Raw genomic sequence first — 27,319 nt, 5'->3', positions numbered from 1 at the left:
CAGATAATATGGTACAAAATGACTACAGGGGTTATCTCCTTTTTACCTCTCAGAAAGATGAGATTCATATCCAAGCTCACACAACTTTTAAGGGAGAAGCTTGAGATTTTGGAATGTAGGTCATCACCAAATCAAACTCGGATCCACTCATCCAACATACAGCGAAAGCCAGACACTGTCACCAGGATTTGTAGTCAGAGAAATTGAGGTATTATAGGGTCAATAATACCTCACTTTTTTTTTTAGTAGAAACTCCGTCTCTACTAAAAGTGCAAAAATTAGCTGTGCATAGTGGCAGGCACCCATAATCCAATTACTCAGGAGGCTGAGGCAGGAAAATTGCTTGAACCCAAGTGGCAGAGGTTGCAGTGACCCGTGATCGCGCCACTGCACTCCAGCCTGGGTGACAAGAGCAAGGCTCTAAAAGGAAAAAAAAGGACCCAAGCTTCCTGATGGCTTCCAAGCAAGGGTTTTTAATGGCAGGGGTACACTTTAGGAAAGTGGAAGTTACAGGCAAAATCATAAATCAATAATACATGGAGGTTATAATTGGTTTGAGCCAAAAATTTAAGTGTCTTGAAGCAGGGGCTTAGAGGTTATAGGAAGATTCAGAGCTTTGCAATGGTTAAAGTAGGGCTTTGTCTAAAAACTTAGGGTCAGCAGAAAGGAATGTTAAGGGTTTGCTTGTGGGCATGATTCTCTCTAGGCCCCTTAGGAAGAAATGTAGAACAAAGAATGGTGGTTAGGGTTCAGTCCTGTTTCCCCTTATCTTAGGTCCACATGACAGTGCGTGGCATTTTTCATCTGGTATGAATCTGGGTTTCTAAAAAACTCAACATGTAATCTTTCATTTTTATAGGGAACCAAACATTTGTGTCCTTATTCCAGGCTGCTCATTTACTTTCTTGAGGCTAACTAAGGTACCTGGATTTCTAGATTTTTTTTTTTTTTTTGAGACGGAGTTTCGCTCGTTACCCAGGCTGGAGTGCAATGGCACGATCTCGGCTCACTGCAACCTTTACCTCCTGGGTTCAGGCAATTCTCCTGCCTCAGTCTCCTGAATAGCTGGGATTACAGGCACATGCCACCATGCCCAGCTAATTTTTTGTATTTTTAGTAGAGACAGGGTTTCACCATGTTGACCAGAATGGTCTCGATCTCTTGACCTCGTGATCCACCTGCCTCGGCCTCCCAAAGTGTTGGGACTCAAGACTTTTTATTAGTATGCATGGGAAGATCCAAGCAGGCCCGTGAAAGGGGTCCCTGCTACATTTCTATTGGATGCTTATACACAGTATCACATCCTTGGACATATTTAGCTTGGAACAAACCTAGGGGAGAGATGTTATAGCTGTCTTTAAGCATCAGAAAAGGAGTTAGACCTCTGGTTGGATGTTAGAACTAGAACCATTTAGAGACAGATTTTCCCTCAGTTAAAGAAGAAAACAAATACAAAAACTAAAAACTTGTCCAAACGTAAAGTTTGTATCTTGAGTTGTCTTTCAGAGAGATATTTCAAGCTATGCTATAAAGACAAATGAATTACATAGTATGGATGTTAAAAAGCTGCGAGTGTGACAAAGCTTGACTTCAAAGTATGAAAAAAACCAAAGAGCATAGTTACTGTTTTTGTTAAAGTGAAAAAAATTAGGTAAAGTTTATATAAGTAGACTAATTTTTGAAAAGAAAATACACCATTAAGCATATATTTGTCAAAAACCTCAAGTCAAATTTTACAATGTATTTCAAAAGCAAAGCTAAAATTCATTCACTGTAATTAAACTGCATTTCATTAAGTATTTGTTGAAATAAACTTCATGAAAACATCATTATAATTATTTTTATTGTATACATATCAGGTACACAGAATAAAAACCTTACTCTCTAGAACATGAGAAGTCAATAGTAAAAAAGATACATAAATGGAATGAACATAAAAATGACAAAGCATGTGATCTTCAACCACATGATATAGTTTTTAAACTAATCTTTTACAATTAAAAAGTCACTTATTTGGAACCGTAGAATTGACAGATGATGTGTGCCACGTAAGTATTAGTTTAGAGACTTACGAAACAGTTTTAGTGGTGGTATTTATGTGTGGAGAGAAAAATGTGTAACTATCAAGTATTTTAGAAATGCTTTCTAAACTAGAATGACATTTATTCAGTATGATATATTGTTTCCCTACTCCATTCTAATTGTTTAAATTTTTTAAACAATTGTTTAAAAAATTGTAGTTTTTAAAGTGAAGTTACAGAAGTTAAACCAATAAATCAGGCATATTTTCTTTCTTACACAAAGTATCTTCTCTTATTTAATTAAGCATCCTTCTTGGTGACCCTAGTTATAATCAAAAGAGGCCATGAGACCACAGACTACTACGGATGAAAAGAGAGAGTGCAGACACTTGCATCAATCAATAGGCAGTCCAAGGGACAACAGAACACAAGTCTGGGTAACATGAATTTGGTGAGAAAGCAAGCTAAACCGCCTGTGTCTTAATATTCAAAGTGAGTCATTCTATACAATTTTTAACTTTCATACTAATCCAAAAAAGCTTCCCCAAAAATTATTCTGTTTAAAGGCAGGGAGGTGTACCATAACTTTTAAAAACATGTCAATGCAAACATACACATTTTAACTAGAATAACTCATTTTCTAATGATGCATCATTACTGTACTTACAGTTAGTAAAGTGAACAGCCTAGTATTATAACCTATTTATATTCAAGGAACACAGTAAACTAGCTGACAAGATGTGCCTATCTTAAAAGAAAAACTCAGTCAGTTGAGATTGAAACAGTAGCATTAGCTTTCTAATGCAGAGGACAACTCTTGCCATAACATGAATGTTAGTAAAGCAGCTCACTGCCATGAATACTTACATAGGTACTTGACCAACTCCAGACCTAAGGACAATATAAAGCTACTCCAAACAAAACACCCCACAAATCATAAAAACCCAATTCCCTATCAGAGCTTTAGTTCTCTTCTGTCATTTAATCCTCAGAGTACATCCGGCACAGTGCTGCATTAGGGCGGCATACAAAAGCTTCAGTTTGTCTTCCCAACTCCGTTAGCTGTTCTAATGAAGACACGCAAGGATAATGATCTTTTAACATATCTGGCAATTTAGAAGTTTTCTCTTGAAGACGTTGAGAACGTCTCACTGGTGTTAAAAACTTCAGCTCCTTAAATGCAGAATTTGTTTCATCCAACTGCACCTTCTTTTTCATACTGAAATTTAAAACAATATTCTCAGAGTTCAAAAACATGTTAATGTTTTTAATCTGTACTTTCATGATATGTACGATACCATATAGCTTGTATGTTATAAGCAGGTAATTGTCTTTTAGAGGTACTAAAAGCTCATTGAAGTGAGAAACTTACCCTTTTCTCAATTTGTCATTACAGCTTGTACACAGTAGATACTTGAGTATCTAGAATTGGCTAACTCCTGAATGCCAAAACCTACTTTTACTAATAACCACAGATTAAAGTAAAATCATATAAACGTTTTTTATTTTTTCAAAATGGCAATATTTAGACAAAGTAAACATAGTATTTAAAAGGTGAAATGTTCCAATGACATTCTATTTGTTTGAAAACCTTTTTTTTGTTTTGAGACAGGGTCTCGCTCTGTCATCCAGACTGGAGTACAGTGGCATGATCTTAGCTCACTGCCACCTCTGCCTTCCAGACTCAAGTGATCCTCCCACCTCAGCCTCCCAGGTAGCAGGGACTACAGGCAGACGCCACCTAGCCCAGCCAATTTTTTTGTAAAGACAGGGTTTTGCCATGTTGCCCAGGATAGTCGTGAACTCCTGGGCTCAAGTGATCTGCCTGCCTCGGCCTCCCAAAGTGCTGAAATTACAGGCATGAGCCACCATGCCCCGCCTGAAAACTTTTCTATGTTAACAAATGGTAGCTGTAAACTGAAGCTATCTCAAAGATTTTTAAATGCCATATTTATTATCCCCAAATATCAAAATAAATCATAGTACATTACATTTTAAAAGTTTACCTTTGCAAGTACGGCGTAGTAGACACATTATATTTAATTAAGCAGCTTGTCCTTATTTCTGTACTGGGGGTTTTAATATCATGGGTTGGATCTTTTGTTTTGCTGTCTTGCTCTTTTTCACAGTCTTGGAATAGCACATTTCTATGATGTTTACTCTCCATTTCCAGTTTTTCTGGATCTACATCAACACCTGTATCTTCAATACTGACTTCTGTGACTAATTCCTTGGTTGCACAAGCCTTCTCCGTATTTTCTTCTATAGAAAATACATTTATTAGATTAAGCTTTTGGCTGAATTTTAAGAACAAAATCAGAAGACATTAAAGTTATTCCTAGTTGGCCAGATTTTCAAAATAAAAGAACCCAACTGCCATTACCGAACCATTCCTTTCCCTCAGCCAACTATCTAACAAACCGTTGCCAACTATATAACAAACATTTACTATTATAAAATGGAATAAATGCTATATATGTAATAAGAACAAAGGATTATTAAAACCCACAAAAAGGAACAACTAACTTTGTTTGTGGTACAGGGAGATGGTTAGGGAATGCTTCACAAGTGACATTTAGGCTGGGTCTTGAAAAATGAGTAATTGACCAAGACCAAGGAAGACAACCTTCCTATGGCACATAAAAGAAAATGATCTATTAAAATAACATTAAAGAGCCAGTGTGTTTAGAATATAGGGTAAGGAGCAAGGGAGGAGTGGGAGCGGGCAGTATTGAGCTCAGATAGGTAAGCAAGAGCTGGATTGTAATGAGCTTTATATGAAAGAAGTTTGGGGAAAAAAAAAAAAGTTGACCAGAGAGACAGATATAATTAAATTTGGTCAATGTAAAGGATTGTCTAGAATGACAGAATGAAAACTAACAATCTGGGAGGGCAAGAAGACGAAGTTGTTGTAATAGGCTAAGTCAGTCATTAAGAAGTTGGATAGGAAGGAAGCGTCCAATTTGAGAAATATTTCTTAGTAAGGACTTTTTTTTTTTTGAGACAGGGTGTCCGTCATTCCAGTATGGAGTGCAGTGGCACAATCATAGCTCACTGCAGCCTCAACTTCCCAGGTTCAAGTGATCCTCCTGCCAAAGCCTCCCAAGTAGCTGAAACTACAGGTGTGCACCACCATGCCCAGCTAATATTTAAAAATTTTTTTTGTAGAGATAGGGTCTCACTATGTTGCCAAGGCTGATCTCGAATTCTTGACCTCAAGTGATTCTTCCACCTTGGCCTTCTGGTGTTGGGATTATAGGCATGAGCCACCATATCCACCCGAGTCAGAACTTATCAACAAATGAAGGCATGACTGTGTGGGAATGACTGTGCATATATATTAGGAGCATCTTGTCTAAAATTTCTGGCTTAAGAGTCATAAATGCCAAAGGAAGGTTTTTTTCTTTTCTTTTTTGGGATGAATCTTGGGTATGGGAAAGCAGTGAGGGCAGTCAAATATTTAAAAATAAAACATGGTAGGCTAGAAATACTTGTAAGACATCCTGATAAATTCATTGAGCTGAAAAAAACCTCTAGATTTAATTATGAGGAAAATTACTAAAAATTTTTACTAAGAGAAATTTTAGTTGCATGATAGTGACTGAGGTTTTACTAAGTGGAAGCTGAAAAAGAAAGAAAAGAATATAGATTAATTCAACAAATATTTAAGTGCCAAATACATGCCAGACATTCCATTAGCACAGGAGACTCAGTGGTCAGGAATATTAGGCACTGTCCTTGTATATTGAGTTTACATAATGCAAAAGACAGGACAAACAACTAAATAGTAAGCAATCAAATGCATCAAATATTGCATAGGGAAAAAACAGGGTGCACAAAACAGGTGCACTAAACCTAGGTTGAGAGGAGATGGAATGGTACATCAGGGAAATCATCAGGGAAGGCTACTCCAAGGAAGTGACATTTGAATTGACATATAAAGGATAAGTAGAACTTAAGAAAAAGCAGAAGACCGTCTTGGAGAGACATGGCGGGAAAAGAGAGTGTAACGTCTATCAGGAAAGAGAAAAAAAAAAGAAATTCAGGGACATGGGGGAGAGGGAAACAGAAGAGATTAGACTCAGGAATTTATGCAGATGCATGACAGAGTATTTTGGTTGTGGTGTTGAGAATGGATTGGAATGAGGCAAGAGCAGAGAGGCAGGTAAAAGTGTGGGTCATCGTGACTATAGATAGGAAGAAGAATAAGGATGGAATGATGTAGATGGATCTTAAGAGACACTTAGGAAGTTAAACTGAATTTGATTAGCTGGGGAAAAATGGATGGGAACTGGAAAAGAAAGAGGGAGTAAACAATCACACCAAGATTCTGACTTGGAATTCATTAAGACAGAGAATTCATTCATTCATTAAGACTTAATTCATTCATTAAGACAGAGAACTAAAAGAAGACTCAGGTTTAGGGAGAAATTATGTATTCAAGTTTGGCTATTTGTGTTTGAGGCAGCTGTGAGACATCCAAGTGGTGCTTGTCTCTTATTATTTGTCTTTCTTTTGAGACAGAGTCTCAATCTTGTTGCCCAGGTTGAAGTGCAATGGCGTGATCTCGGATCACTGCAATCTACGCCTCCTGGATTCAAGCGATTCTCTTGCTTCAGCCTCCCGAGTAGCTGAGATTACAGGCATGCACCACTACACCCAGCTAATTTTTTTGATATTTTTAGTAGAGAAGGGGTTTCTTCATGTTGATCAGCCTGGTTTGAAATCCTAACCCCAGGTGACCCACCTGCCTCGGCCTCCCAAAGTACTGAGATTACAGGCGTAAGCCACAGTGACCAGCCTTTTTTTTTTTTAACCCTCTCCTGAACTACTTCAACCACTTATGTTCTTCTGCTGTTTACAAATAACTGACTTGTGAAATTGGTTTCATATCCAGAACTTACAATTATACATTTCAGACAGCCAAGAGTTTATGGATAGCTCCTTCCCCATCTAAAGACTAATAAAATATTATACCTGCTAGAAAACACCAACTAGTATTATTGTGTAAGATAGGAACAGTAATTTAATCGGATTAAACACTGCTTTTCTCTTTCCACACATCTCCAGAGATAGAATTATAAGAGAAGCTCTTTTTATGAAATTTGAATTTCCACTTCACTGTGTTTGTGAATAAGAGACAATACTGGATTATTCTTAAACTTTTTTCCTCCTCTTTTTTTTTTGTGGTATACTAGTCTTTCCCTTCTCTCCTTGCTTCTCAAGCTCTTTCATTAAATACTATTAGTAAGATCAGATCATATAAATCTTTCATAGGTTCCCTGGTGCATATTAACAGTCACCATAAACTGAAATAAATCCTGATAACTAAGCATGCTGCCAACAGAAGCATGACCTCCAACATAGCCATAAGCATAGTAATTAGCACAGCCATTAGCATATTAACCCCAATGAACAGGTTTTTTATTTTGCTAATACATGTAATAAAAAACTTATATAACATACTTAATTTAGAATTTGAGTATGCTCTTCTTTTTTTTAAGGTTTAGCCCTTCAACCTAGATCTCTACATCTTAAATTCATTTTGCATACTACAAGTAGGGGTACTAATACTGTTCTGGAAAGCAATCTGGCAGCATGTATCAGAAGACTTTAAAAGTTCAAACTGTTGGCACAGTGGCTCATGCCTGTTATCCCTGCATTTCGGGAGGCCAAGGTGGGCAAATCACCTAAGGTCGGAGTTCAAGACCAGCCTGACCAACATGGTAAAACCCTATCTCTACTAAAAATACAAAATTAGCTGGGCGTGGTGGCACATGCCGGTAGGCTGTGGCTTGAACCTGGGAGGCGGAGGCTGCAGTAAGCCGAGATCCCACCATTGCACTCCAGCCTGGGTGACACAGGAAGACTCCGTCTCAAAAAAACAAAAAACAAAAAAAAAACACCTCAAACTGTTTGACTCTTGTTAAAATTAATCAAAAGAAAATAACTAGATATGTAGGCAATAGCATACAATATGCACTCAAATATTTGCTGACTATGTAATATACAGGTATAGTAAACAATTGGAAACCATTTCCTTTCTTTTTTTTTTGTTTTTTTTTTGTTTTGAGACAGAGTCTCACTCTGTCACCCAGGCTGGAGTGTGGTCGTTTGATCTCAGCTCACTGCAGTCTCTGCCTCTTTGGTTCAAGCAATTCTACCTCAGCCTCCTGAGTAGCTGCAACTGCAGTTGTGTGCCACGATGTCCAGCTAATTTGTGTGTGTGTGTGTGCGTGTGTATTTTTAGTAGAGATGGGGTTTCACCATGTTGGCCAGGATGGTTTTGATTTCCTGACCTTGTGATCTGCTCATCTCAGCCTCCCAAAGTGCTGGGATTACAGGCATGGGCCACCTTGACCAGCTGGAAACCGTTTTTATAAAATTAATTAACATTAATGGCTACAGTTTAATAAATTTACTATGTGTCATATGCTATGAAACTTTATAAACATTATTTCATTCAATGGTCCCCAAAAATCCCTATTTTACAGATGAAAGGGTATTTTTGGCCTAAAGTCATATCAACTGGCATAAACTTTTATCTACATCTAAAATTGTTTACACATTTTATGACTGAATCTCCTATCTTCATCTACTATCCCCAACAAAGAGAATTCTTGAATGAGCTTTTCTAGACAACACTACAGATCAGAGAATTTAACAAGTGAAAAGTGAGATCTAGTCAAACTGCCTCATTTTTAAGGCAGAAAATTAAAGCCTAGAGACAACACAACTTTTATAGACATTTAGTAACAAATCTAAATATTGAGCCAGATCTCCTAATTAAAAATTCTGGGCTGGGCGCGGTGGCTCAAGCCTGTAATCCCAGCACTTTGGGAGGCCGAGGTGGGTGGATCACAAGATCAAAAGATCGAGACCATCCTGATCAACATGGTGAAACCCTGTCTCTACTAAAAATACAAAAAAAATTAGCTGGGCATGGTGGTGCATGCCTGTAATCCCAGGTGCTCAGGAGGCTGAGGCAGGAGAATTGCCTGAACCCAGGAGGCGGAGGTTGCGCTGAGCTGAGATCACGCCATTGCACTCCAGCCTAAGCTACAGAGTAAGACTCTGTCTCAAAAAAAAAAAAAAAAAAAGAAATCGGGAAAAAAACAGATGCTGGCAGGGTTGTGTAAAAAAAGGAATGCAGAATGCGTTTTACACTGTTGGTGGGAAATTATTTCAACCATTGTGGAAGACGGTGTGGCCATTCCTCAAAGACCTAGAGACAGAAAAATCTTCAACCGAGCAATCCCATTACTAGGTATATACCCAAAGCAATATAAATCATTCTATTATGAAGACACATGCACACGTATGTTTATTGCAGCACTATTCACAATAGCAAAGATACAGAATTAATCCAAATGCCCATCAGTGATAGACTGGATAAAAAACATATGGTATCTATACACCATGAAATACTACGTGCCATAGAAAGGAATGAGATCATGTCCTTTGCAGGGACATGGCTGGAGGCCCATTATCCTTAGCAAACTGTTAACAGAGGAACAGAAAACTAAATACCTCATGTGAGAGTTAAGTGATGAGAACACACGGACACCTAGAGAACAACACGCACCGGGGCCCAAGGGAGGGTGGTGGGTGGGAGGAGGGAGAGAATCAGAAAAAATAACTAATGGATAGTAGGCTTAATACCTGGGCGATGAAATAATCTGTACACAAAGCCCCATGACATGTTTACCTATGTAACAAACCTCCACATCCTGTACATGTACTCCTGATGTTAAACAAAATACAAACGAACCCTACAATTCACTTGAAAGAAATAAAAGAACTAAAACTTACCCAAATTAACTTTTTCTTGACTCTTCATTGTTAGAATATCTACAATTGTGTGTCGCATCTCTTCAATAGGCTTAATTTTTTTAATGAAGAAAGCAGACCCATGTAAGTTTTATTTTCTCTGACATGAACTAGGTATCCACATTGAAAATACTAAGTCAGTGATTAAAATTTCATACTGTATTTTAAAGTAAGGCAGTAGTTCTTAAACCATGCTTCTCAGACCACTAATTAAGATTGAAAAATGGCTCTTTTCCAACGTACAGACTAAAAATGAACTTGAAAGATAGAATTTCATGTTTGAAAATTTTACTTAATTAAGCCTTGCTGCTTTTCTCTTACATTTAAGTCTATGGTTATACTTTTGTTTCATATGCTATGAAATGTATCTCTGAATAGCTGAAGGTTGATTACCTCAACATATTTCATTCATTGAAAAACTTACTAAGTGCCTATTATTTACCAGGTATTATAAGCATTTACTATGTTCCATCCAACACATTCAAGATTACAAAAGGTATGGTTCACAGCCTCAGTTCCAGAAGTTAGTCCTGAATTACTCAGCTATCCTGCTTTCAGTTTTTTTGGCTTATTTTTATTTTTTGAGACAGGGTGTTGCTCAGCTTACGCAGGATGGAGTGCAGTGGCATGATCATGGCTCACTGGTCTTGAATACCAGAGCTCAAGCAATTCTCCCACCTTAGCTTCCAGTATAGCTGTGACCACATGTTATCTACCACCATGCTTGGCTAACTTAAAACTTTTTTTTTGCGGAGATGAAGTCTCACCATCTTGCCCAGGCTGGTCTCGAACTCTTGGGCTCCTGCCTTGGCCTCCCAATGTGCTGGGATTACAGGCATGAACCATCATGCCTGGCCACTAATTTTATTTTAAGAGATGGAGTCTATGTTGCCCAGGCTGGACTAAAATTCCTGGGCTTAGGAAATCCTTCTACCTTGGCCTCCCAAGTAGTTGGAACTATGGGCATGCAGTACTGTGCCCAGCCACCTTGGCTAATTTTGATTCTTGTTTTCCAATAGCTTCTCCCCTGGTGTTACATCTTTCTGTTTACATTATGCTTTCTATGTGAGCCTTGGTTCTAGTTTTGCATCTTTGCTATAATGTCCTAAGTTGCCTTAAGTAATGTCCCTTCTGATGCAACGTCATAGGGGAATAACACTCCCCACCAGGTAGCATTCTGTCAAATATAATTACCCTTCTGGAAAGAGTTTCACACATAACGGCCACTGAGAGACTATCTGCTACATATCTGATTTTTTACTTAAGTGAAAAGTCAAACAGCATTTGTTGATTTTGTTGAGACTAAAGTGAACAGACCTTTCTTAAAAAGGAGTTTAAAAAATTATCTATATAAACAATCTCCAAGAATGTGTTTCTGAGAAACCTGGTCAAAAGGAAATCTATTTTAGGAACATTTTTCCATAAAAACAAAAAACCACAACCAAACAAAAAGCTTGAGAAGATAGGAGTATGGTATCAAGCCACTATGGAGGTAATGTTAGAGAAACTGGTTTACTGCCATTTTCCATATGCTGACAGGAGTAATATCTATAGTGTATATATTATACACTATAATAGTAAACCTGACTGACTGACTGTCTCTCTCTCTATATATATATTTTAAACCTGACTATATAGTCAGGTTTACTCTTAAAGTGAAAGAGTTCTCTCAGAAAAACATGAGAGCTTGATAACATTTAAAAGGCTAATTTAATTTCTTTTGCTTTATATTCAATGAAGAAATTTTAATATTAAAATTCAGTCTCGCAGTAAATTTCCAATCAGGAAATGCATACAATAATATGCTAAAATATTTCATGCACAAAGTTTTATTAAATGTACATTTCAGTTTACATCCATTTTCTAAAGTCAGATTATTCCTAGTACAAGAATGAAAGACTCAGAAGGCCATAAAAGCTTTTATAATGCAATCCTTGTGGCCTTTAAACATTTATTAATACTACATATATGCCCACAATTTTCTCAAGTTATGTTATAATGTGTTTCAAATTAATTCTGAATTGTCTACTACACTGTAATAGTAAAGATCAACAAATTTTTATCTTACCTGAGCCCCTGCCAGAATGGCATTCTCATAGATTGCAATAATATTTTCAACAGGACTTGTGATTGGTTCCATACGTACAAGACATATCCAATACTTAACAAGCTTTTTGGCATCTGGAATATTTTTAATCAGCTCATTAAGTGTGACCAGTATATCTTCTTTTGGACATCCCTAAAAGAGCATGAAATAACGTGTATGATATTTTTTAGCCTACAAACTATGAACAATAATTGATAGTCAAGATCAATGATAAAGATAGCCATAAGCGTAAACCAAAAAATATTAGTTGAGACATTTATTAGTAAAAAATGAACACTGACTTGGTGTTGATTTTATCCTTATATTGTGGAATTCCATTTGTTGTTAATAGCTTCAACCAAATGCTTATGAGTGAGAATAGCCCTGTGGAATTTTTTTCTCTTGTCTTTGCTGGCTTTTGATATTAAGATTAAAATGAATTCGTAATGGTTTACGTCAGCTACATATAGTTAAATAGTAGGGCAGAAAAAGATTTTAGTATCAAAAGAAAAAACTTCAAACTAAGCAGAAATAAACTCTAATTCTTTCCTATTAAAGAATCAGAGTTTTCCTGATTGTAACTTTCACTTTTAACCACAAAAAGTTAAAAGAGGCTCATGAAGAATAGAGTCAGGTTCAGGTTTGAAATCATACCTTGAATTCAGTTTTGGTATGGACCTTACATACTGGTAGGTGACGAAAACAAGATTAAAGAGCAGTCAGGAAACAAAGACAATATTCTGGAGCTGATTATTATACTCCACAAGATTTTGGTCCAAATAGCAAACTTCTGCAATAAATTCAAAACCATAATGATGTTGCCTTAGATGAATGGAATTTCCTTTTTCTTTTTTTGAGATGGAGTTTTGCACTTATTGCCCAGGCTAGAGTACAATGGCACAATCTCGGTTCACTGCAACCTCCACCTCCCAGGTTCAAGCAATTCTCCTGCCTCAGCCTCCCAAGTAGCTGAGATTACAGGCACCCGCCACCACACCTGGCTAATTTTTATATTTTTAGTAGAGACAGAATTTCACCATGTTGGCCAGGCTGATCTCAAACTACTGACCTTGGGTGATCTGCCCACCTCAGCCTCCCAAAGTGCTGGGATTATAGGCTTGAGCCACCACACCTGGCCAGATGAATGGGATTTTGTTTGAGAGTATTTTAGGTAACTTGAATTTAATCTGTCATAATAATGACTCACACAATATTTGTGTTGCTAGTCTTTGGTAAAATGTGTAATGAATGTAAAAAATAATGTGTAAATATAACGAATAGATGTAAAAAACAAAATATTAGAAGCAATAAGGTAAATATCACCTCAGTAGAGTATATAATTATCTCAGAGGACTCAAATATTTGTAATTCAGTAAAAAAACTTAATTATCCCATTGATACAGGTTAAGTATCCCAAATCTGAAAATTCAAAACCTAAAATCCAAAACTTTGAGTATCAACAGCATAATGAAGATGACCATCATTAACACTGCAGAAAACGTACGTATAGGTGAAAATATGTGATAGGCTTATTAAAGGACTAGAGCAGCATTTCCTTAAAACAGAACAAGAAATCATGTCCCTTTATAAAATCAAGGAGAAACTTCTAAGACAAAAACCACTGCTAATGAGGCAGATGACTTGAAGAAACATCTTAAAAAGCCATCCAGCAGAATGCCTCCTTATCCCTAGAGGACCCACTGCCTGTTCCCTCAACTGTTTCTGATGTTTCTTCTCACCTAAAAAAATAAAACACAGTATAAAATACCTCTTAAACACAGCATCATATATGGAGATTGAAAACGTGCTGCTGTTTGTTGTTGCTGTTGTCTAACAGCAGATATAGGTATTCTGATTCTCCTGTTCTGCTGAACATATTTTTCACTGTATAAATGTTGCAGTTTTTTATAAATTGTTAAGTACTTACATGTGAATAAGTGTAAGAAAATAACTGCTTATTAGTAGCATAAAAATTCAGAGTGAGGAATGATGGTGATGCCAAACAACCAGAATTTCCCATGGGTGGCTGACACAGTGACACCTTTGCTTTCTGATGGTTCAATGTACATAAATTTTGCTTCATGTACAAAATTATAAAAAATATTGTATCTTAGCTGGGCACGGTGGCTCAAGCCTGTTATCCCAGCACTTTGGGAGGCCGAGGCGGGTAGATCACGAAGTCAAGAGATCGAGACCATCCTGGTCAACATGGTGAAACCCCGTCTCTATTAAAAATGCAAAAAATTAGCTGGTCATGGTGGCGCATGCTTGTAATCCCAGCTACTCAGGAGGCTGAGGCAGGAGAATTGCCTGAACCCAGGAGGCGGAGGTTGCGGTGAGCCGAGATCACACCATTGCAATCCAGCCTGGGTAACAAGAGCGAAACTCCATCTCAAAAAAAAAAAAAAAATTGCCAGGCGTGTAGCACATGCCTATAATCCCAGCTTCTTGGGAGGGTGAGGAAGAAGAATGGTTTCAACCCAGGAGGTGGAGGTTACAGTGAGCTGAGATAGCCCCCTGCACTCCAGCTTGGGTGACAGAGTAAGACTGCCTCAAAAGCAAACAAATACACAAACAAAACATAAATGAATTTCGTGTTTAGACTTGGGTTCCATCACCAAGATATCTCATTACATATATGCAAATATTCCAAAATCCAACAAAAAAATTTTCAATTACTTCTGGTCCCAAGCATTTTGGATAAGAGATATTCAACCTAAAGACTCCCACATAATAACAGTGGGAGATTTTAACACTACATTGTCAATATTAGACAGATTGACGAGACAGAAAATTAACAAGGATATCCAGGACTTGAACTCAGGCCTGAAATAAGTAAACTTAATAAACATTTACAGAACTCTCCACCCCAAATCCACAAAACATATATTTTTCTCAGTATCACATCACACCTATTCTAATAGTGACCACAAAATTGGAAGTAAATCACTCCTCAGCAATTGCATAGTATTTCACAGGTTTAAATGAAATATTGGTTGGCTTCTTGTTTGTTATTTTCCTCCCTTATTCCTTCCTGTCTCCATTGTTACGTACATTTATTGGCATAAAAGAGGTTTTTAGTACCCATTTTTAGACTGCATTCTAGGCTGGGCAATAGAGCAAGCTTCCCGTTCTCACTCCCTCTTTTTCTTTCTGTCTTTTATTCTTTTCTTTCTTTATTTTTTTCTCAAAAAAAAAAAAAATATTCAACCTGTATATTTTTATGAACTCAATGCAAAAATATAGTCAATTAAAGGCTAATAATCTCACAATTAATGAATGAAGCGGTATATCTCACAATTAAATAACTGTTAAAAATAATTTCACAGTTCATGTCAAGGCAACATAGTAACACCAACATCACCTAGTAAGAAAGACTGATGATATAATTTAATAAAATAATGTTTATGAAGGTAATTTGCAAACTATTAAATGCTAAACAAACATAAAGACTCTACCTCATTAATCAAGTTCAGGCATTCAGAAAATGTGTTGTTTACTTTTTCAGTAAATAATCTTTGTTCATCTTCTTCTGCCATGGTAGTCCAAAAAGACCCAACTGGTTTTTCTTTTTGTCCTTCAGGTTCATGCTGAATAACTACTGAGTTCGGAGGCCTTTTTAGCACTCTTCCTTTGCCAGCTTTCCACTCACTCAGACGAGCTCTATAGTTAGAAGCAGATATAAACATTACTTTGAAATCGCTGAGAGAACTCTGTTAAATAGAGGAAAAGTTAAAAAATAAAAAAAGTCGGGCCGGGTGTGGTCGCTCACGCCTGTAATCCCAGCACTTTGGGAGACCGAGTCGGGTGGATCACGAGGTCAAGAGATCGAGACCATCCTGGTCAACATGGTGAAACCCCGTCTCTACTAAAAATACAAAAAATTAGCTGGGCATGGTGGTGCGTGCCTGTAATCCCAGCTAGTCAGGAGGCTGAGGCAGGAGAATTGCCTGAACCCAGAAGGTGGATGTTGCGGTGAGCTGAGATCGCGCCACTGCACTCCAGCCTGGGTAACAAGAGTGAAACTCCGTCTCAAAAAAAAAATAAATAAATAATAAGAAAACTCATTATTTTAAAGTAATCTTACTCTAGCAGCATGTACATAGTTTACAAACTTGAAGAAATAGTAAATATATCAAGGTCAAGTATGCTCAAAGCCTCCATGAATGCATTTTTTTTGAGAGATTATAAAGTATTTCCCAATTATTATTAAGCATTTACCTTAGATTTTAAAAAAGCAATCTAACAAAACATTCAAACACAAAAACTTATAGGTCATATTGTTCCGCAACATAAATCTGCCTGCATATGACAGAAGAGAAACCATGAAAGAAAATTATAGGCCAGGCATGGTGACTCATGCCTGTAATCCCAGCACTTTGGGAGGCTGAGGTGGGTGGATCACGAAGTCAGGAGTGTGAGACCAGCCTGGCCAATATGGTGAAACCCCATCTCTACTAAAAATACAAAAATTAGCTGGGCATGGTGGTATGCACCTGTGGTCCCAGCTACTCAGGAAGCTGAGACAGGAGAATCACTTGAACCTGGAAAGTGGAGGCTGCAGTGAACCAAGACTGTACCACTGCACTCTATCCTGGGCAACAGAGCAAGACTCTGTATCAAAAGAAAAAAAAAAAAGAAAAATTCTAATGCAGTCAAGGAAATTAGAAGCCAAATCTACAAACAGCATTTTATTGAAAGCTAAGATAATACAATAAAGAAAATTACATCTACTTACTTTCTCTCTTCTGCGGTTTCTTTGGGATGAACTGATCTATCAACAGTTGCTTTTCCTACAGTATGTCTTCGCTGGTCAATGGGCTTCGACTTTTCCATCAGTTTGTCATTAGACAATGAAGTAGGCCCGGCCACAACTTCAGATGCCATGCTTCTTAACAGTGTTTTACTTCTTATTACATCTTGACAAGAACTGGTTTTGACACTAGGTAAAGCTGTTTTTGATTCTAACAATTCTTTTTCACGAGGCACTTTCCGGATTGTAACATGGGCAGAGGTTCTACTGATGCCTTGTTTCACAGTATTACTGTGATAACTTCTAATTGGAGGTCGCACAAGTTGTGTGTTCTGAGATGTAGTGCTTACAGATTTCGTGGTGGCAGTCATACTTGAGGATCTATTACTTTTCACTGTTACACTGCTGGCATTTACAGGCTGAGGCTTTGTGGCTCTAGGGACAGTGGTTGAAAGTTTCTTTGTTGCTGCAGAACTCTCCTCTTTGACTTGTAGAGGTTTTCTAAATGAATTCACCTTAGACTGAACAATCTGGCCACGATAAGATCCAAGCACAGGTTTCTTGGGCATGTTAGCATCTTGCTTTGGTTTCTCTGCAGTTATCTGTTTCTTTTTACTATTGTTTTTCAGGTGAAATGCCTGGCTTAATGTCATATGTTGATTTGGGGGATCATCTTCAGTTAGTAACAACTGCAGATTTTGATTACTATCCTTAGGTTTATGTGTGTCAATTACTACAGTTGAATTGGTTACTTCATTTGAAGGTTTTAAAGGAATACAATTTCTCCCCACTATTATACTGTTTTTGCTCCCTGTAGGTCTCTTCACATTTTCTTTATCAGCCTAAAAGAATTATTTAAGAAAAGTGTTTATGAAAGGCAAAGCGGAAAAGGGACAGTTTAGGAAGGCTATGTCCACATCTTACCATTTTTGCTTTAAGTTTCAGCACTGTAGTCCCTTCTTGAACTTGGTCCTCAGATGTCACAGCTCTCTGACCTCTACTACTTAAAAACAAACAAACAAAAGGATTAATCAATCAATCCTGTACCAAGGAGGCTTCCTTTTGGGGAGGGAGAAGAGGGCAATGTTAACAATTAACTGACTTATTAATTCTAAGTTTAAGAAAGACCTGTGAAATTTTTCCTAAGCAAAACTTTTTTTTTTTTTTTTTTGAGATGGAGTCTTGCTCTGTAACCCAGGCTGGAGTGCAGTGGCATTATCTCAGCTCGCTGCAATCTGTGCCTCCCAGGTTTCAAGTGATTCTGCTGTCTCAGCCTCCTGAGTAGCTGGGATTACAGGTACACACCACCTTACCCAGCTAATTTTGTATTTTTAACAGAGATGGGGTTTCACCCTGTTGGCTAGGCTCTCTTGAACTCCTGACCTGAGGTGATCTGCCCACCTTGGCCTTCCCAAGTACTGATTACAGGTGTGAGCCATCACACCAGCCCTAAGCAAAACTTTCAATACTTATTATTATTATTATTATTATCGAGACGAAGTTTCATTCTTTTTACCCAGGCTGGAGTGCAATGGCGTGATCTCGGCTCACCTCAACCTCCACCTTCTGGGTTCAGGCAATTCTCCTGCCTCAGCGTCCCAAGTAGCTGGGATTACAGGCACGTGCCACCATGCCCAGCTAATTTTTTGTATTTTTTTTTTTTTAGTACAGACGGGGTTTCACCATGTTGACCAGGATGGTCTCGATCTCTTGACCTCGTGATCCACCCGCCTCAGCCTCCCAAAGTGCTGGGATTACAGGCGTGAGCCACCACGCCTGGCCTCAATACTTTTTAATAGTGCAAACAAATGGCTGAGGAATTTAAAGATATTTTCTAATAGTCTTAACACTCTCTGCCCATAGAATTTGTAAATACTTAATATTCTTATTTCAAATCATCAAGTCATTCCAACAAGTCTTCAAAAAACCTTTAGTAAGCAATACCTTCTTGGTTTACTTTTAAGTACTTAGTAACAGATGTACTACGATGAAAAAACTTTTATGTAAGAGTCCACCCAAAAGTAATCCAAAATTTACCATATGGCATTCACAGCTTAATTTATATTAGAATATATTAAGAATATGGACTGATGGGTGCAGTGGCTCATGCCTGTACTTTGGGAGGCTGAGGTGGTGGTATTACTTGAGTTCAGGAGTTACAGAGCAGCCTGGGCAACATGGTGAAACCCTGTCTCTACAAAAAATGAAAAATCAGTTGGGCGTCGTCGTGGAGGGTGCTTGTAGTTCCAGCTACTTGGGAGGCTGAGGTGGGAGGACTGCTTGAGCCTGAGAGTTGAGGCAGTGAGCCAAGATCCCGTCGCTGCACTCAAGGCTGGGTGATGGACTGAGACCATGTCTCAAAAAAAAGAATCTTAGTTTCTAGGTGGTATTGCAAAGCAAATCCTTCCTCAAGAAAGTGATCTAAACTTATTTTTATAGTTGTAAACTGGCTAAGGCAGACTGTGAGCAACTCTTAGCAGGTGATTGTAACAATTTTGCATACAATAAAGACAGGAAATAAATACTGTCAATTAGACATGCCATTGATTTTAAGACAGATCCTTCGTTCAGAGATCACGTTAAAATGTGAAAAAAATGAGGCCAGATACAGTTGGTCATACGTGTAATCCTAGCACTTTGGGTGGCCAAGGCGGGTAGATTACCTGAGATTAGGAGTTTGAGACCGGCCTGGCCAACATGGCAAAATCTCATCTTTACTAAAAATGTAAAAATTAGCCAGGCATGGTGGCACATGCTTATAATCCCAGCTACCCTTAAGGCTAAGGAAGGAGAATCGCTTGAACCTAGGAGGCCGAGATTGCAGGAAGCTGAGATTGCATCACTGCTCTCCAGCCTAGGCAACAGAGCCAGACTCCATCTCAAAAATAAAATAAAATAAAATAAATGTATATTTTACATTTGACATAATTTGATAGTTAATAATTTTGGTTACATTGCCTTTCACATCTATTTGCTCTGTCAGCTTGGAGAAGGGACAGAATGTTGACACAGCCTGTACTATGCATTTTGAACAACGGTAAAGGGAGATCAAAATGTGCCCCTTAACAGGGTTTCTTAGTAGTTAACTGCTAGCTAAAAACACAAAACTCAGAATGACAAGAAAAACCCATCTTACTCACCTGTCCAATGTGAAGACTTAATCCTATTCTGTCTTATTATCATGAAACTGCCCTAAGAAGGGTTATCTGAAATGAGTCTTAGGATACCTACACTTTAGAGATTATAAAATATAATTGTTTAATTCTGAAAAGCTGCAGCACAGATGGGTTGTCTTATTAATAATTCACTGCTAACACATTTAAATTGACATCTGTTTTCTGAAAGGAATAAAATGTACTTATGCCACAAGAACCGTTTAGAATTTTCTTGTCTTCCTATTATGTGGAAGAATATTATAAACCCCTGACCCTACCGGGTTCCTTATTTAAATAAGCAGTAGAGAGTCACTGTCTGAATCCATATTATCCCTACTTATTTCTAGTAATTTCATTCCATCCTAAGGTTTTTAAATAAACATCATTTGTATACTGACCAATTCCTGAGTATATGTTTCCAGTCCCAACCCCTCCCCTTGAACTTCAGACACACAACTATTTGGCATATCTGCTTGGTACCTCAAACATAGTCAAAACAGAACTCCTAATTCCAAAGCTCCTCCTTCGGTCTTCCTATTTCAGTATATGGTTATCACCACCCATTTATTCATCCAAACCAAAAACCTAGGATCACCTTTTTGTCTTAAAGAAATAAAAGATTTGTGAAGGACAAAACGTTTATTCCAAACTAAAGCAACTTATTAACATACTGTTAGAAATTATTTTTAAAATTTTGGAATACCAAAACTTAAACAAAATTGCAAAAATATAAACAGGTCAAAGAATATCTATACACTCCTTACTCAGCATCCACCTACTGTTAAAATTTTTATCCCATTTGCGTTATCATTTCCAATCTCTAAATGTGTGTGTGGGTGGTATACATAATTTTTTTTTTTTTTTTTTAAAAGAGGGTGTTTCAGCCAGGCGCGCTGGCTCCCACCCATAATCCCAGCACTTTGGGAGGCCGAGGCGGGTGGATCACGAGGTCAAGAGATCGAGACCATCCTGGTCAACAAGGTGAAACCCCGTCTCTACTAAAAAAACAAAAATTAGCTGGGTATGGTGGTGCACGCCTGTAGTCCCAGCTACTTGGGAGGCTGAGGCAGGAGAATTGCTTGAATCCAGGAGGTGGAGGTTGCGGTGAGCCGAGATCGTGCCATTGCACTCCAGTCTGGGTAACAACAGCGAAACTCCATCTCAAATAAATAAATAAATAAAAACAAATAAATAAAAAATAAAATGAGGGTGTTTCACCATGATGGCCAGGCTGGTCTTGAACTCCTGACCTCAGGTGATCCACCCACCTCAGCCTCCCAAAGTGCTAGGATTACAGGCGTGAGCCACTGCGCCTGGCCGGTATACACAATTTTTTACCTGGACCTTTGAAGACAAATTGTATATACCATGGCCCTTATTCTTAAATATTTCCTTAAAATAGGACTATTCTGGTTTTTTTTTGTTTGTTTTTTTTGAGACAGAGTTTCGCTCGTTACCCAGGCTGGAGTGCAATGGTGCGATCTCAGCCCACTGCAACTTCCACCTCCTGGGTTCAGGCAATTCTGCCTTAGCCTCCCAAGTAGCCTGGATTACAGGCGTGCGCCACCATGCCCAGCTAATTTTTTGTATTTTTAGTAGAGACAGGGTTTCACCATGTTGACCAGGATGGTCTCGATCTCTTGACCTTGTGATCCACCCGCCTCGGCCTCCCAAAGTGCTGGGATTACAAGGCATGAGCCACTGTGCCCGGCAGGAATATTCTCTTACATAACCACAGTAATCAAATATATTTACCTTGATACACTACTTTAACCTACATTTACCTTGATCAACTACTTTAACCTACTGTTCACACTTTAGTTGTCAACTGACCAAAGAATGTCTTTTATGTTGTTTCTCCCTTCCAGCCTAGGATATGGTATAAGGTCAGGCGTTGCATTTACTTATCATGTCTTTTTACCCTCTCTTACTTGGGAATATTCAGGACTTTTAACTCCATTCTTTCTTTTATATCCCATACCTAACCATTACCGGGTCTAGTCAGCTCTATCTTCCAAAAACTGGCAAAATCTGACAACTCTCTCCCATCAGAAAGCGTATCAAGCCTTTTTAAGGGCAGAATATATCAATAAATTACCTAATATAAAGAAGTGCAGATGAAAGTGATGCTTTTTTTTTTTTTTTTTTGACATGGAGTTTTGCTCTTGCTGCCCAGGCTACAGTGTAGTGGCGCAATCTCATCTCACTGCAACCTCTGCCTCCTGGGTTCAAGCGATTCTCCTGACTCAGCCTCTCAAGGAGCTGAGACTACAAGTGTGTGCCACCACATCTGGCTAATTTTTTGTATTTTTAGTAGAGACAGGGTTTCACGTTAGCCAGGATGGTCTCGATCTCCTGACTTCGTGATCTGCCCACCTTGGCCTACCAAACTGCTGGTATTATAGGTGTGAGCCACCGCGCCTGGCCAAAAGTGAGACTTTTTTTTTGACCCATGAGGATGGCAATGATGTTGGAAGAAAATTAATGAAACCAGGAGAATAAAGTATTCAAAAAACCAGTTCACTGAATGTAATGCCACAGAGAGAGCTTTAAAAAATATTATCACTTGTTGGGTTCTCACTGTATAACAGGGCATAACATGATGCATTCACTATATAATTTAATCCTCAAGAAACAATTATTGCTATTCCATTTTAATATATGTAAACAAACTCAAAGAGGTCAAGTATCTTTCCTGAGGTTGCACAGCTGTAGTAGCAGACTTAAGGACTGTAACCCAGGCCCTTATCACTCTTAGATGTAAAGAGCCTGTGAAGATGTAATTAGTGGTTATCTCCAGGGAGTAAGGAAAACTTCTGCCTTTCTGCTTTATCTACTTTCATGGGTTTTTGTTTTTGCTACAACTATGTACTATCTAAAATATTTTAGCAAAATAATAAAAATATTTGTACAGATGTTGAGACTACGATTAATAATCTGTAACCATTTGGGAGGGACACCCAACCCTTCCCTGAAGAACTCCCCCATACACTGAGTAAAAGCTTTGCTAAATAATAGAAAGACTGACCTTTGTGTGGTGTAAACCATAAGTTGATAATCTGGTCTATACACATACTTTGCTTTATAACTGTGTTTTGCTTAGATTGTGAATTAATTTATGCAGAAAACGAGGCTCTAATGTTGCACCATCCAGTAAAGTAGCCACTAGCCAAATGTGATTATTGAGTTGTTATGAGTGATTGAAATGTGGATCTTCCAAATTGAAATGTGCTATAAGTGTAAAATAGACACCAGATTTTGAAGACGTTGCACCAAAAAAAGATATAAAATAATATCTAAGGACTGTAAAAAAAAACACTTTCTAAATGTGGCTACTAGAAAATTTTAAATTAGATGTGGCTTACTTTACATTTTTATTGGACAGATCTGATATAATTTTACAGAAGTGAAAAGAAAGAAACTTGACCTCACCTGGATAACATCTCATTTTCCTGCTTGTATGCAAAAAGTGTTTTTCTTCTCAGCAGATGTTCCTGGAGTTTTTGTTTTCTTTGCTCTAGGTAACAAAAGGTAAGAGCTACAAGTTAATATTAGTTATAACATCGAATAAAATTTTTTGACTAAATAGAGTTTACTTCCAACGCTGGTTCCCCTTGAGGTCACATCTCAGAAAATTCCCCAATTCAGTATTGCCTATGAGAAATCACCTAATAAGAGACTGTTATCATAACAGGTTCCCAAAGCCCCTCTGCGTAAGAATCACGTTCTCTACTGTCTGTGAAAAATCTGGAGAATATCGTTTTCAGCATACGGTTCTCGAAAACGAAGCTTTAAGAAACAATGTTAGAAGTGAGGCGCCAGACTCCAAAGTTCTAATTTACCAGAACCGGGTCAGGTGAGAATTCCTTCCTTCTGCGTTACCGTCTGTAGAAACAAGAAATAACTTTTAATGACCCAGCCAACCGTCGGTTTCCAAAAAGTCTAAGGAGAAGCTGTGAAATTGGAAAAAACACAGGATGCGACCCCAGCCCAGCAAAAAGTCGCTAGAGGCCGAGAGCCCGGCGCAGGCGCAGTCGGTTCGGGCGCCTGTGCAGCCCCGTCCCCCGCCCAGGAGACCACCGACTCGTAACACAGGTCCCAGCCCGAGCCCCGCACGTTTCCCCTCGCCCAACGGATTCCCTCACAGGAGGGCCCAACCCAACCAGCAGCGACCGCACACTAACACCACGCAGCGGGTCCGGCTTTTACGACCCGTTCCACAAGGCCAAGAATGCGGCGGGGCGGGGGCGGGGGCGAGGCCGAGGCCGAGGCCGAGGCCGCGTTCAGGGCTCTCACAGAGCCGGAAAGGAGTGGAGCGCGCCAGCGCAGCCCCTAGCCCCGACCGCTCAGCCCGCGCCCCTCACCTTTGAATGCAGACTGGGTCCTCTGACTCGGGGGCAGCTGCAGGTCTCGGGGCACGGCCGGGGTACTCATTGTACGCTCGGGTCGGGAGCTGCCTCTCCGCTTCAGCGCCTCTATATAACTTTCTCAAGCCAACGCCGCCGCACACCGCAAACGCCAGCAGGGGATAAGCCCTCAGACGCCGCCGCCGCCGCCGCCGCCCATTGGTTTCTGCGTGAATTGAATGAGCCAATGGGCGTGGAGGGGCGGAGCCTGAATTGCAGTTGCGCTGGTCAGTCTAGTGTCTACGGAGTTCGGTTGCGACTGAGTCTGCAGGTTTCAAACATAAACTGCGCTGTTTATCTTGGACGTGCGAAGCGGGAGGAGTCAGCCTGCTCAGTCCCCACGACGTAGCAGGACTAGATTGCAGACAACAGCTTGGGACCTTTACAATCTTTGGAGGAAGACGGACGAGAAAAATACGAGAAAAGTGTTGAGTGACTGATTCTTATTAACCATCGGCTTCTTCACTGACGAGGACGTAAACACCGATCTGGCGTACGACGAGGATGTGTATTTTCCTTTCACAAAGATTGCTTCACTTTGAGCATGATAACTCTGAAGGAGACGTTGTCACCTCTTTTTCCACTGAGAGGTGACAGGCTCAGAAGTTGTCCACGTTTGCACAGCGTGTGAAGGGAGGCCGAAATTGGGATCTACTTTCCATACCTTCATTCTAAGCAATTATCAGATGCAAAAAAGGGAGGAGAGGAGGAAAAACTGGAAAAATGAGGATAAGCCCCATCCCCTCCCCAAGGTGATATATGATTCTCCTGTGAAGATAAAATAGCATTTGTTGTAGACGTTTTGTGTTTGTGTGGTTAAGTGTGCTATTATAACCTTTTCGTTTTTCTCATCTAAAAATATCACCTTCATAAAATCCACACAAACACCCAATCCACATGATAGAACGAAACAAGTCAGGGCTAGAAGATTTTAAGGGTGGCAGTGGGGAAGTTAGAGCGAGTCTGGACTCACCTGCCTGGTTTCAAGCACTGGGTTTTACATTTCTTGCCTGATCACTGCAGTAAGGCTGGACTGGACTATGCTTCAGCCATGTTTTCTGTGCTTAGACGGGAGGATGTGATTTCCCCATTTACCCTTCCCGGGTCTGACGGCCTCCACAGCTGGCCCTCGGCAGGGGTCGATTTTTCCCACTTCTGCCTGCTTTTTTCTTCAGATGTCTTATGGCAGCATCTTGCTAATGAGGAATTTGCTTTGAGATTTTGTGTCATTTTTTACTTGATGAAATGTCCCAGTTTTAATGTAACGTGTTCATCACCATCCTTAAGAACATAGCTATTTAAATACTTCTGTCAATAATGTTGATTATTTATTGAAGTTTTGTTAGACAGTTTGGGTAACGAGGAATTTCTATCAAGTGAGAGAACAAAACAGAGCAGTTAATAAGTAATTCAAAAACCTCCAAAACATTATGCGAAGTAAAAGAAGTAATATATGAAAGGTTACATATGGTAGGATTCCATTTATATGGAATATCTAGAATAGGTACATCCATAGTAAAATAACTCAGATAGCACTTGCCAGAGGCTGAGGGTAGGGGAGGCTGGGGAGAGACCACTTAATGGTTAAGGGATCCATTACTTTGAAGTAAATGAAATGTTTTGGAATCAGAGGTAGTGGTTGTGCAATACTGTAAATGTATTAATGCCACTGAGTTGTTCACTTTAAAATGGTTAATTTTAGGCCGGGTGCAGTGGCTCACACCTGTAATCTCAGCACTTTGGCAGTGGGTAGATCACGAGATCAGGAGTTCGAGAGCAGCCTGGCCAATATGGTGAAACCCAGTCTCTACTAAAAATACAAAAATAAAAAATTAGCTGGGCATGGTGGCACACGCCTGTAGTTCCAGCTACTCGGGAGGCTGAGGCAGGAGAATCGCTTGAACCCAGGAGGCAGAGGTTGCCGTGAGCAGAGATCCCACCACTGCCTGGGCAACAGAGTGAGATTCCATCTCCAAAAAAATAAAATAGGCCAGGCGAGGTGACGCATGCCGATAATCCCAGCATTTTGGGAGGTGGGAGGGATAGCCTGAGATCAGGAGTTCGAGACAAGCCTGGCCAGGATGGTGAAACTCTGTCTCTACTAAAAATATAAAAATTAGCTGAATATGGTGGCATATGCCTATAATCCCAGCCACTTGGGAAGTGAGGCAGGAGAATAGTTTGTACCAAGGAGGTGGAGGTTGCAATGAGCCGAGATTGTGCCATTGCACTCCAGACTGGGCAACAGAGCAAGACTCAGTCTCAAAAAAAATAAAATCAAATGAAATGGTCAATTTTATGTTATATGAATCTCATCTCAATAATTTTTATAAGTTGGCATGGTGATTAATGAAAGTGACTCAAAAGATACCATGGAGATCTCAATAGGCTAAGATGGTGAATAGGAAAACCTGCAAAACTACTAGATTTTTCATCGTGGCAATTCTCCTCTAATCTCCAGACTCATCCACGCCAATGACGGTCTATTTTTTTTTGAGACAGTTTTTCTATTACTGCCCACAATTATTGGAGAGAAAGCAGATCCTTTCCTAAAAGAGCCAAAAAAAAAGAATTCCTTCCAGAACCAGTCTTTGCCAACACAGCTGACCATTAAACTGCAGGCACCTGGCGAACTGATGATTAATTAGCATTAGTTTTCCTCCTGTGCCACGTGAAGGAGGTAAAGTGCCTGTGAGAGAACAGGGAAGGACAATCTGAAAGGAAAACAATGGGGACACAGTGGGAGGCACAAAGTCTGGGGAAGAGAGAGGCTGAAGAAAGAGGTAATGAACCATAGTGTTGGGCACTGCAGAGGTCTAGTAGGACTGAGACTGAAAGGGACTATCGGATTCAGAAAACATCCTGGAGAAAAGTATAAAATATTGCTGACGGCAATTTAAAAAAACCTAAATAAATGGAGCGATATTATATGCTCATGGATCAGAAGACTTTATATTGTTAAGAACTCTATTTTCTCCAAGCTGACTGGTTCAATCCCATCCCTATCAAAATTCTAGAAGGTTTTCCATAGAAATTGGCGATGGGGTTCTAAAACTTAAATGTGTATG

General features: G+C 39.2%; 1 protein-coding gene across 10 annotated transcripts; it reads right to left on the bottom strand.

Annotated features, from left to right (window-relative positions):
- Positions 1–1,826: 1,826 nt before the first annotated feature.
- On the bottom strand, positions 1,827–24,387 carry CKAP2 (cytoskeleton associated protein 2). Of its 10 annotated transcripts, none has more exons than XM_078351595.1 (10): positions 24,030–24,080; positions 23,514–23,730; positions 23,278–23,362; positions 17,615–17,690; positions 16,676–17,532; positions 15,396–15,600; positions 11,920–12,090; positions 9,834–9,903; positions 4,028–4,283; positions 1,827–3,240 (listed from the first exon to the last, which is right to left on the bottom strand). In XM_078351595.1, the coding sequence occupies exons 3-10, from the start codon at positions 23,286–23,288 to the stop codon at positions 3,003–3,005; spliced, it is 1,884 nt and encodes a 627-aa protein (XP_078207721.1). In that variant the 5' UTR covers positions 23,289–23,362; positions 23,514–23,730; positions 24,030–24,080; the 3' UTR covers positions 1,827–3,002. The 10 variants fall into 10 exon arrangements, with proteins under 10 accessions (XP_078207721.1, XP_078207646.1, XP_078207817.1 ...); XM_078351520.1 differs by having other exon boundaries at positions 17,615–17,693; positions 23,688–23,730; XM_078351691.1 differs by having other exon boundaries at positions 23,688–23,730.
- Between the last annotated feature and the right edge of the window lie 2,932 nt (positions 24,388–27,319).

This window comes from Callithrix jacchus, chromosome 1 (genome assembly GCF_049354715.1).
Source record: "Callithrix jacchus isolate 240 chromosome 1, calJac240_pri, whole genome shotgun sequence".
In the NCBI taxonomy this organism is placed as follows: Eukaryota; Metazoa; Chordata; class Mammalia; order Primates; family Cebidae; genus Callithrix; species Callithrix jacchus.
Note: the sequence above shows the minus strand (reverse complement) of the source record. Positions and strands in the feature narration are given on the sequence as shown.